Source organism: Struthio camelus, chromosome 1 (genome assembly GCF_040807025.1).
Source record: "Struthio camelus isolate bStrCam1 chromosome 1, bStrCam1.hap1, whole genome shotgun sequence".
Lineage (NCBI taxonomy): Eukaryota > Metazoa > Chordata > Aves > Struthioniformes > Struthionidae > Struthio > Struthio camelus.
Window position 1 is genome coordinate 192,170,847 of NC_090942.1, and position 12,190 is coordinate 192,183,036.

The window sequence follows — 12,190 nt, forward strand, 5'->3', positions numbered from 1 at the left end:
TCTAGTGAAAAGATACTTCACAATTTTGGAACAAAAGCCTCATAGTCCAAAGGCAGAATTGCAGGCTTTTCTTGTCACCAGAGTTATTTATAATGAGTCTAGGCCTTCACATTTGCATCAGTGAAACGTGTTTAAGTGTTGTCTTCACAGGAAAGTACTAGTGCTTGGTACGCGGAAAATGTTTGAAAAAGATCGTTTGGAAGAGCCTCGACAAGCATAATATTAAGTACTGCCTTAATACTTCACTTTCACTTTATTTTCAGTCACTTAAAAAAAAATTTTTTTTCAACTCTAAAGAAGAGATATACAAATGTACACTTAAGGACTGTAGTCATATTGCTGAGCCTGATTGCTTGGGAAACTGAGGAAGAGAAAATTATTTTATAAAATAATTTTAAATGATGTTTAAAAGTGAAAAGGTCTTAATTGCAAAATCAAATTCAAAAGTCATTATGTTGGTCCTGTGGTAAAAGATGAGCACAGGTACGGTAACGAGCATTACTTTGACTAAAACTTGGTTAAATTCAGTCTTTCTCTGATTCCGTGATGCTGCTGTTTAAACAGCTACCGCTGTGAAAAGAGGCTATTCCACTCTTTGCCTTTAGCAGCTTACTCCTTTGCTCTTTGCCTCTCCCCAAGCACTTTTACAGCCACACAATGAGGGAGATGGGAAACTGATCTGGGTTAAAACTAACCACTAGAGGGGTTTTAGTAGGTTGGTTTTAACGAAATCAGAACTGAGTTTGGTTCACCACACCTCTTCTAGGATCATTGCCTGCATATTAATTTTTTTTTTTCCAAGTATGAATGTGTGTGTGTGTGTGTATGTGTATTCTGTCTTTGGGAGCTGAGAAGAGGTGGATCTAACTTCTGGTGATATCTTATAGTAAATGTAAAAATTATGGTGTCTCTCAAATATATATCTTTATCTTCTGTTTACCTTCTGTTGTCCTTTTCTAATGCAAACAGGAATTCAGAAGCGTGAAGCCATCAACTGTCGAAAGATTCGACACTTTGAGAACAGGTTTGCTATGGAAACTCTCATCTGTGAACAGTAATGAGGAATATTACTGTTACAGGAGACTAAAACCCTACAGTATGACCCCACCCTTTGTATTGTGTGCAGTGATTATTTTTTTTAAATCTTCTTTTATGTAAGTAGTGGACAGGGCTTTATTGCTGAACACCTTCCATACTTTTCATCTCATGATACATGTAAAATCAGTATGTTTTAGTTTTTCCTTATTTTCAGGTGTGGTGTTCTTATATTTGAATAGCAATTGTATAAAGACTTAGTTGCTAGTGCATTTCATGTGATGAATCTTAAATATTAGGAAGAAGAGAGAGTCTTTGAAATAGCCACCAGTTTTTAATTAAGTAGAATTGAAAAGAATTATTAATGTACAAATGGACTGCAAGAGCTACTTCTGACTGTAATATTACTTGCTATAGAGTTTGTTACAGCATATAGACAAACCTTTATTTGACTCTCCCTAACAAAGTGCAATTTGTTTCATTTTTAAAATATTGTCATAGTTACCTTTCTAGATTGATTTCTGACTTGATGTTTTAAAATGGCAAGTGTTTGCTGTAACAATCTTTTAGAAAACTGAGAAGTAACTTATGTTACTAACTTGTATATAATCCATGTATGTGCAATGGAAAATAAATCTTATAAACCTGTTTGTCTAAAAGTCTTGTATTTTCTCTCACCATTATTACTTTTGTTTAAAGGAGAAGGGGAGGAAACTATAGTTAAATTTAAAGTTAAAATTAATGCTTTTTACCCTCTGTTCTGTTTTTAAAAGGGAGAAGATAGAATAGATGATAGTTGAGGAATGAAATATAAACAGAAGCAGCATGTTTTTCTGTTTTGTTTTTTGTTTAGAGGCAACATTGTGCTGTTTATTTAAATTCTGAGTTGATATTTTCACAATACATACAACCACTATGAAGATCCAAAGCTGACTTTCGTGTCAGGAAAGCTGACCTTCCCTTATTTTGTTGAAAACTTATTAATGCCTGAAATACTTGTCATGAGCATTTGTAAAATTACATACATCATTGAAGAGCTCCATAAGCTACACTGTACTAACTGTCAGATTGACCCAGCTGAGAGCCAGGAGTGTTATGTGATCGTTGTGTGAGTATGTTAAACTCTTGAAGTATGTATTTCTAAGAAAGTGCAGACTCCTGACTAAAGCAGCCAGTTTACAACTATTCCATCCTATACAAATGTCTTGGGAAAGGACAGCCTTAAATTATGGAGTCTGTACGTATTTTCATAGAAATTGCTGAGGTCGGAAGGGATCTCTGGAGACAGTCTAGTCCAACAGCCCTGCTCAAAGCAGCTTCAGCTACAGAACGTTGCTTAGGGCTGTGTCCAGTTGGGTTTTGGAGATCTCCGGGGATGGAGTAACCACAGCCTCTCTGGGCAACCTGTGCCAGTGTTCAACCAACCTCACACTAAAAAAGTTTTTTCTTATGTTCAGACAGAACTTCTTCTGTTTCAGTTTGTGCCCATTATCTCTTGCCCTTTAACTGGGCACCACTGAGAAGAGTCAGGCTCTGTCTTCATTACTCCTCCTCATCAGGATAGTTCCTCCCTTGGGGGGGGATACTATCCACTTATCCACTCATATGGATACTATCCACTCATATGGATAAGTTTCCCCCTGAGTCTTCTCTTCTCTAAGCTGAATAGTCCCAGCTCTCTCAGCCCTTCCTCAGATGACAGAGGCTCCAGTCATCTCCGTGGCCCATTACTGGACTCAGTTCCAGTATGTCCATGTCTTTCTTGTCCATGTCTTTCCCAGAACTGGACCCTGCACTCCAGATGTGGCCTAACCAGTGCTGGGAAGTAGACGGGAAGGATCACCTCTCTTGACCTTCTTGACCGGAAGGCAAGGCTCTTCTGATGCAGCTCAGGAGGCTGTCAGCCTTGTCTGCCAAAAGGGAGTGGTGCTGGCTCGTGTTCAATTTGTTGTCCACCTGAATCCTCAGATCCTTCTCTGCAAAGCAGCTTTCCAGGTGGTTGTTACTGAGCCTGTACTGGTGCATGGGGTTTTTCCTCCCCAGGTGAAGGACTTTGTACTTCCCGTTATTGAACTTCATGAGATTCCCATAAGCCCATTTCTCCAGCCTGTCGAGGTCCATCTGAACGGCAGCACAATCATCTGGTGTATTAGCCACTCTTTCCAGTTTTGTATCGTCTGCGAACTTGCTCACGGTGCACTCTGCCCTGTCATCCAGGTGTTTAATGAAGACATTAAACAGTATTGGCCCCCAGGGTCACAACCCCTGGGGGACACCGCTAGGGTCTGGTCTTTACCTGGGCTTCGTGCTGCTGATCACAACCCTTTTGAGACTCGAAGTTCAGACAATTTTCAGTATACCGCACTGTCCACTTATCTAGCCTGTACTTCCATCGGTTTTGTCCGAGTGCTCAAATTCTTGCCAAAGTCAACATAAACAATATCTTCCGCCCTCGCCCACCAAGCCTTTTATTGTAAAAGGCTATCAGGTTGATCAGGCATGTTTTCTCCTTCATGAATTCATGCTTATTACTCCCAATCACCTTCTTGTCCTTCACGTGTTTGGAAATTACTTCCAGGAGGATTTGCTCCATCACCTTCCCAGGGATCGAAGTGAGGCCTGTAGTTCCCCAGATCCTCCTTCGTGGCCTTCTTGAAGATAATAGTGACGCTTGCTCTCTTCCAGTCCTTGGGAACATCCCTTGATCACCGTGACCTTTCAAAGATAATTGAAAGTGGCTTCACAATGACATTGGCCAGCTCCCTCAGCACCCATGGATGCATCCCGTCAGGTCCAATGGATTTGTGCCTAGTTTGTTTAAATGTGCCCTGACCTGATCCACCTCCACTGAGGGTAAGTCTTCCTTGCTCCAGGACTTCCTACTGGTCTCAAGGACCTGTAATTCCTTAAGGCAAGTCTTACCAGTAAAGACCGAAGTAAAGGAGGAATTGATTACCTCCGCCTTCTTCATGTCCCCTGTCACCAGGTCCCCTGCCCCATTCAGCAGTGGGCCCCCATTTTCCCTAGTTATCCACTGGTTGGTGATAGAGCTGTAGAAACCGTCCTCGTTGCCCTTCGCATCCCTTGACAGATTAACTCAGGGTGGGCTTTGGCTTTTCTAACCCTATCCCTGTGTGCTTGGACGGTGTCTCCTTGTTTCTCCTGGGTCACCTGTCCCTGCTTTCACTTCTTATGTGCTTCCTTTTTATGTTTGAGTTTTTCCAGGAGCTCCTTGTTCATCCATGTAGGCCTCCTGCCACCTTTGCTTGCCTTCCTGCACATGAGGAGGGACAATTCTTGAGTTTGGAGGACATGATCCTTGAAAATCAACTGGCTTCCCTGGACCCTCTTCCCTCCAGGACTGTCTGCTATGCGGTTCTTCCAAGCAGATCCTTGAACAGGCCAAAGTCTGCTCTGCTGAGTCCAGGGAGGTGATCCTGCTATTTGCCTTGTTTCCTTCCCCCAGGTTCCTGAACTCTACATCTCACAGTCACTGCAGCCAAGGCTGTCCCCAATCTCCATATCTGTAACCGATTCTTCCTTATTTGTGAGTATGAGGTCCAGCAGAGCACCTCTCCTTGTTGGCTCCTTGATCACTTCTTTCAGGAAGTTATTATCAGTGCACTCCAGAAATGCCTTTGATCATTTGTGCCTTGCTATGTTCTCCCTCCAGCAGATATTGTTGTGGTTAAACTCTCCCATAAGGACCGAGGCCTGTGAACATGGGGCTTCTTCTAGTTCTTCCAGCTGTCTGTCTCATTTACTTCCCGATCAGGCGGTCTGTAGCAGATACATACTAGTGTCACCCATGTTGGTTTGCCCTCCAGTCCTAACCCATAAACTCTCTGCTGGCTTATCGTGTGTGCCATGGCAAAGCTCCATCCATTCCAGCTGCTCTCTCACATAAAGGACAATTTTGCCTCTATCACTTATAAATGGAATTATAACTCACTGAGTCCAGAAACTACCCATACTTTCAGATTTACAAGTCCAAATGTAGCTGTATACTCACGCTTGGATATACATTGGTACTGTTCTACTGAGGAAATAGCAATTCCTTTCAGCTGAACAATGGGGCCATAAACTCATGATGAGGCTTCTACATTAAATGCCTGATATTTCTCGCTAGTCATATATGTTGCAGTTACAGCTCCCAGTGAGACCAGTCAGGAAATGAAATGTAGGGATATTGCTGGTATTGGAAGGCAACCCTGTCTGGAAACAGCCAAAGCCAACCTTGTATCCAGAACCAATATAAGCCATGTAAGTGGGGCATCCAGTTCTGGGACCTGAAGTACTACTGCACAGTGCTGGGCTGTGCCATTGACCTTTGCTTGTTAGTTTGGAGCTAGCTCAAATATCCCTAATAGCATTCTATATCTTGTCAAGTAGACTTAAACTACTGTTTTGAATGCAAGTTTGAAATGTTGATGTGATAGGGATTTTTGCATGGAAGCTTTTGTGGGGGAGAGTACAAGATAAGATGTATCTGAGTACCTGCTGTTTAAAGCTAGTTGAAAAAAAAAAAAAAAAAAAACATGGGAGGGGGAAAAAAGGGAGTAACACTCAAAACAAGGCTGGAAAATCTCTCCAGAATCTACTTCTAAACTTCTGTGGTATGGGAACTAACCTATATTTCCCACAGAATTTTGAGTATTGTTTTATCAGGAAAGTAGGACTGTTTAATAGAATACTTGCATATTTGTTTGCAAAAAGATACCCTGATTAAACCTATTTTTAAATAATGTGCACCATAGGAGTCCAAATCTCTTACTTCTCTTATATGAATTCAGTCTTTGTATAATTCTGGCTTTGCACTAATCTTATTTTTCATCTTTTAAAGGATCTTTTATTAATATAGTGGGAGGATACTTCACTAGTTTTGGAACTATTTTACAATTGTAAACATGCTATCATCCAACTTCCTGCTATTGTGACTATTTGGATCAGGATAAAGCATTTTGTTTTAAAGGAAGTTTCTTAAATACACACTGTATTATTTTCCTTCTTCTGCATTTGGTTTAATTTATAGTTTAGTCTTAGGATAGGTGTGGTATGTATAAGATGAAAATATAGTTGTTGCTTTCAGAAAGCTGTGCTTATTTGATCCATTTTTGATGCTATATGGCAACCTTGAACAACATCAAATAAATCCACATGTAGATATTGGTTAGACACTTAGGGAGAAATTACATTTATGTAGCTACACTTTGGTATAGACCTAAGCAAATTGAAAAATCCACTGGGAAAACTTTAGCTACAGACATTCAGGATGTTGAAACTGTGTGTTTGCAATAAAGGTCAAATATGTGTCAGGACATGGTTACCAGTTCATTCTTTGGAACTCTCTATGTCACGAGACTCATGCTGAAGTACTTTAAAGTGTGTTTCCTACCTGTTCATGCGCATACTGTTCCTATTTTTCCACAAGCTAAACATTAATCTTGTTATTTTTTTATAAGCCTGGCACTGTCTTTAACTTGTTTTCAAAATAAAACTCGGTGAGAAACTTTGATCTGTGGTGTGTCCTTAAACAGAGATACCAGCAAATGAGGCTGCTGATGGGGGGGAAAAAAAAAAGACTGGTCTTAGAGAAACAAGGTTTATATGATCATGCCGCATGCCTGTGTCCCTAATCACTTTTGAACTTGTTGACTGATGGAGGGAAATTTCCATCAGCAGCATGAAAATAAGTGTTGGGGAAGAAGCAGCACCACACTGAGGGAAATGTTGCAGCATGTGCTCACATTTTATTAAATGCTAGGCAGTGTGTATGGGAAGGTGACAGAGACCCAGAACACCCCAAGTGAAGGAAAATCTTCTCTTAGAACTTCTGCTGTCTTTGACAAAGTTATGAACCACGGGACACAAATCCAAAGGAAAAACTAACTCTAGAAGCTGCTTGTTTTGTTTTGCTTTTTAATAAAGAGTATAATAAGCAAACAAAGCTCTGCTGAACTCCAGTAAATAGTCTAATAGATCCCAGAAAAGGGATAGTGTAAAGATGACCTTTTTTGACAATTATCTGTGCAAATATTTTGAACACTCCTTTAAAAAAAGGAAATGAATCCTAATCCCAGGACACACCTTTTGTCATCACAAGAGCAAAACCAAGGAAGCGTCACTATCGTGTGCCACTCTGTTTAGTTGGCAGAGAGGGCTGTGTTGCTCTCTAATGTGTGCTAAGCAGCCTCTGACATTCAGTAGGCCTTTGCCTGGGGAAGGTTATTGTCACCGGTCAATGTGTATGACCTGGGCTTGCAAAGTGTGATAAAAGTCCCAGGTCTTCCCTTGTTCTGTAGGTGAAGTCTTGCAGCTTTACAAAGAGCCAAAGGGCATGAAAAAAAAAAGCCTGACTGACAGAAAATGCAAGAGTCTGGTCATGTGGTGCAATGAGCACAGATGTGTTGTACTTGCAGAGACAAAAAGTAAGGGCTGGATTCATTTGTTTGAAGATTATTTCCAGCTGAATCAGTACTGTGGAAGCCAACGGTGGTTTATATGTGTGCTTAACTGAGAGTAGCGTTGTCTTCTGGTAGGGTGGGTGCATCCTTCTGTCACCATCACCTTGTGAGCTGGGTGGGAGGAGGTAAGTCTGACGTGGCTGTGTTAGTAGAAGCCTGTAGTTTAAAAATACTATCAGAGCTGTACTCTTACTGGCATAGTTTGTTCTAGTTGTGGGAGGGTATTTTACTATTCTGGCCAAAAAAAACCCCAAAACAACATAGAACAGCCTATAGAGCTGTTGTCATGCTAAGAGTTCTTCTGAAATGTTACACACTGGTAAAATGTTTTCAGCTAATAAAGGTGTTCAACTGCAATGCCTTAATAAAGAACTTAATTATCTTAGGTCCACTCTTAAAAAAGATAAAAAAAAAAAAAAACAAGATCACAGGTGGATTTAATTCAGAGAAATGCTTCTGTCTGTTGACTGTGGGCTATGGTTGATAATTTAAATGGTTTTCAGATTTTCAGTTGAAATTAATTTGATTCCAGAGTACTCTTTCCAGTACAGTGTATTCTGATTCTTGTGGGTTTAGGAAACCTTGGAAGAGGCGGCATGAGAAACATCCTTGCTGCAGAGATTGTGCACAGCAGGACAGGATGTTCCCTCCGACGGATGCCGCTTTTCTCACAAGAGAGGAAGCTGAATCGGGGACAGCGCAGGATGGGAAGGGAAGGGAGTTCTCGGAATAGGGTTATTAATGCTGCCTTATAGCTGCAAACAACAATAGGGTTGTAGTTGGTTGGTTTGTTTGACCTTCATTTTTATTTAATTACCAGTTGAGAGTACCGATCAAAGTGAACCGTGCTCTAGGGGGAGCCCAGGGCACCTGGGCTCGTTCCTCGTGCTCCTCAAGGGTAGAATGTATGTGGGGTTAGAAGCACTTAACCCAGGTAAGGACTGATAGGCCCTACCAGCAACATGTATAGTATGATGTGGCTATGAATGCAAGGGTATGTTTTATGCTAACGTCATGAAACCGTCTCCAAGCAAGGAAAGCTCTACCAGGAACAATTAGTTTTTCTGATGTAATTGCACATGCTCTAGGCTTCTTTTGATAAATTACACCAGCCAGGGATTTTACTTTTCAGTACCCTGGTCCTTGGTGCTAGCACAAATCTGTAAAACAGACTTGATTCAATTAGCTGCTTTCAGTTATGGAGAATATGCAATACTGGTATAAGGTTCTTCTACAGTTATAAGTAGCTATGTTTTTCTATAAATAGATACATACAATTATCTGTGAGTAAAAATAAAAAAGTCACACTCAAGTCAAAATCCTTTGATCAGTACAAAACCTCTGCAAACTCCTCTGAAACGGAGAGAGCTGGAAGGATCTGTGGAATGGCCTGGCTTGTGAGTTTGCATATCAGCATCATATATAAAAGTTGCTCCATCCAGGAACAAGAGCCATGCTGTCCTTTCAGATCTCTGAGGCAGTGGTGGTCAGTGCCCATAGGCACATAGGCATCTAAGTGTCTAGGCTTACTTGGAGCCCCCCCCCCTTCTTAAGAACTTGGTTAAACACTTTATTGGTACATATTATTTTCTTAGACTCATTACTGTAACATCTGAGATCCCAGCAGTGCACTAAGTAACGCTCTGAGAAGAGCAAGCCACGGATGAATGTATAAATGGGGAGCAAAAATGTTTTTATTTAGACCGTGTATGTACATAGAGGCTTTGAACTGCATAGAAGGCAATGTCTAACATACCTTTCCATTCAGGCATAAATGGTCCCCTATGGGGTTTACAGGTCATGGCCCCTGTGGGTTTTACATCACTGTATAAATTTTCATTTGAGAAATGTTTTCTATCCCTCATGTTTTGAACTGAGTCTTTATGTATAAATCAATGATACTAGGGGCCAGCCTAGGTATGGTATAAGGAAGCATCCTCTGAGTCTTAAACGTTCATTCAGATTTTCCCTTCAGCCTTGCTACTGTCTCCTAAGCAGCCAGTTTAGCCCACACAACATCGTTATTACTGCGAGGGCATGTAAAAACCACCTGTTCATCAAAAAGGGGGCTACAACAGCCTGCGAGCTGAGCTCGTTTCACCCCACCACACCTGCAAGTCAGGTTCAGGCTTGCAAGGCAGAGCTGAGGTCAGCGCAGTTGTGAGGCAGCGTCACCTGGAAAGGGATGTGCTAGTGAGTGCTAAAGGCCCAGCTAGAGCTAGAGCTAGAGATGTAGGGCCTCCACCAAAATGGCTGATGGAGTTGGTCACAGCCCCCCTTGTTGCTCACCCTGGTAAAGCCTGCCTGTGACAGGAAGGGAAATGCAGTGTGATTCAGGTGGGTAAATGGCCACAGGGTTGTACTCCCCGGGGTGGCTGCTGAACGTGGAAGATGGAGGAAACCAAGGCAGGCTGAAGAGTGCCCTGGCTACATGTAAGTGGGTGCTCTGGACCCTGTGCTGTCACTAGCCCTAGAAATAACAAACAGAGATACAATCCAAGCTGAAGCCTTCTCAAATACCAAAGGTCATTTAAAATGGCTAGGGTACCATTCCTGTGGAGAACGGCAAGCTGCACAGCAGCAACTGGTAGCAGACAACGCACGCGGCACCAAGAAACTCCTTCTCCCATTTGTGATCTGCGCAAAACTCCCTTTGGTTTCCTAGGGGAAAAAAAAGACACTATTTATCCCCAGGTAATGCAATCTCAATCATTTTCTTCCTCTAATTTGCCATTGCTTTTGTCTAGGATAATTCTTGAACAATATTTTCATAATCTGTGAATTTTACAGCCTAACTGTATAGCCATTATTCAAGCAAAAATTCTGTCATTAATCAATACTAGCACTAATATCCAGAAGATCGCAGTCTAGTGATTTTAGTAGAAATACATTAATTTCATGTATCTCCAAGAAGAAATGACTTTATCAGAACTCTAGCTTAGGTGGTGGATGTCGATCTGTACTAATGCAGAAACAAGCAGCTAGTCCTGATAGACCATGAAGTTGGATGAAATAAAAATGAAATATTTCTGGTAGAGGGAAAACTTGATTTCTGAAAACTAAAGAAGTTGCAAGTTACTAACATGCCTGAGCATTAAGGGTCAGAATAAAAAGGGTTGGTTTTGCTTATAATGAACGCATGGTTTCCATTCCCACTGGCAATTACTGTGAAACTATAGCAACAGTTTTTAAGTTGAAAAAAAGAATTAAGATGATAACATTACTTAAGATTGTTTAGCAGCTGGAAACAATGAGTCAGGGCTGCCTGACTGGGCTATGTTTCAGACTTCCATCTGGCTATGACCTGCTCTTTAAAAGCTGTTGTAGCAAGATATTTAGAACAAAGATATTGTCAGGCCAGATGAGAAATTATGATTAATGCTGTGACCTTGCAGTCTTTTAACTTTTTTTTTTTTCGAGAAGAGCTGCTTTTTTCCTTCCTTTGTCATTTTATTCAAGAGTCCAAAGGCTCCATTTAAAAGAAAATGACTTAAAATACAAGGTTAAATGACTTAAAACCCAAGGTTAAAACTATCAAATCAATGTATCTAACAAGGAAAAAAAAGCAGCAATTTACATCTAATCTTACATATGCATGTGCTTTTTTTAGGAGGTACATACATGTACACATGCGATCTTATTGCAGTTTAGATGTAAAGTTAATACAGCTGAGGCTCTGGGATGGAGTGAAGGTTACTGTAGCTTGATTCATCTGCTGCCTCCCCGCTGCTGCTGCTGCTGCTCCTCCTGTTCTCATAAGCTGCAAATTTAAGCATCTACGAGATATTTTTGGTTGCTCCTGCTTATGGAGAGTCCTGAGCTCTCGTCGCTTGAGGAGAAGGCGCATAAAACTTGATTCAAGAGGGTGTTTGACACACGGACAATTCTAGAAAGTTAGTATTTGCCCTGGCATTGGTTGGCAGCCCTTTAACAGGGCCCGATGTTCACCAAGTGGTAACGCACAAGGGGTTACGAGAGCAACACACATTCCTTGCCCGTTGCTCGGATGATCTTGGGCTTGGCTATGAAAGTGTGTGGAAGCAGCTAGGAGGGAAGCTGCCCAGGAGGGCAGGTTTTCCTCTTGTGGACAGCTGGGAGGGTCTGCGCTGGCTGTGACCGCGTTTCGGGTTGCTTTGCTCTTTTGAGCTCATAAAGCCCGTCGTGACGGAAGGGCAAGAGACTCGTGTGGTTTAGCTAACCACACATGGAGGTTTAGCTAACCACACGTGGAGGTTTAGCTAACCTTATCTGCCTAGTTGCCTACAAATCTTCAGCTGTAGGTGACATCTGTAGTCCTAGCCTCTGAACCTTTGACAGCATCTGGTGTCATCTGATTACAAGAAATTCCTTAAATATGCTTAGAAGGGTAAAGTTACAGTTTTGCTGGAATTATGGTAAGGAATGTCCTACTGCAGTTTACGAATGAAACATTTCATTTGAAGTTTATGAACCTTGACTTGCCTCAGAAATCCCATTGGTTCTGTATTCACTTTACTGTAACTTGTTTAATTCTAATATGAATCAGAAAAATGGCCTGTTCTGCTATTTTTAAGTGAAAAGTTAATAAAGAAAAAGCCATGCAAATCAATAAAACCTGTGACCCTTAAAATACTGCTTTTTTTTAATCGTTTACTGGTAGTGCTCACATTTTGTTAGTCAGATTGCTATTAAACTTTTGGATTTAAAACTGC

At 41.3% G+C, this 12,190-nt stretch overlaps 1 protein-coding gene across 2 annotated transcripts in view; it reads left to right on the forward strand.

Moving 5' to 3' along the window:
* Positions 1 to 6,548, forward strand: part of ITM2B (integral membrane protein 2B) — a 32,648-nt gene extending 26,100 nt beyond the window's left edge. For both annotated transcript variants that reach the window (XM_068929816.1, XM_068929817.1), the window contains exon 6: positions 970 to 6,548. In XM_068929816.1, coding sequence (XP_068785917.1) covers positions 970 to 1,058 — 89 coding nt within the window. In that variant the 3' untranslated portion in view covers positions 1,059 to 6,548. The remainder of the gene's footprint in view (positions 1 to 969) is intronic.
* Positions 6,549 to 12,190: the final 5,642 nt, after the last annotated feature.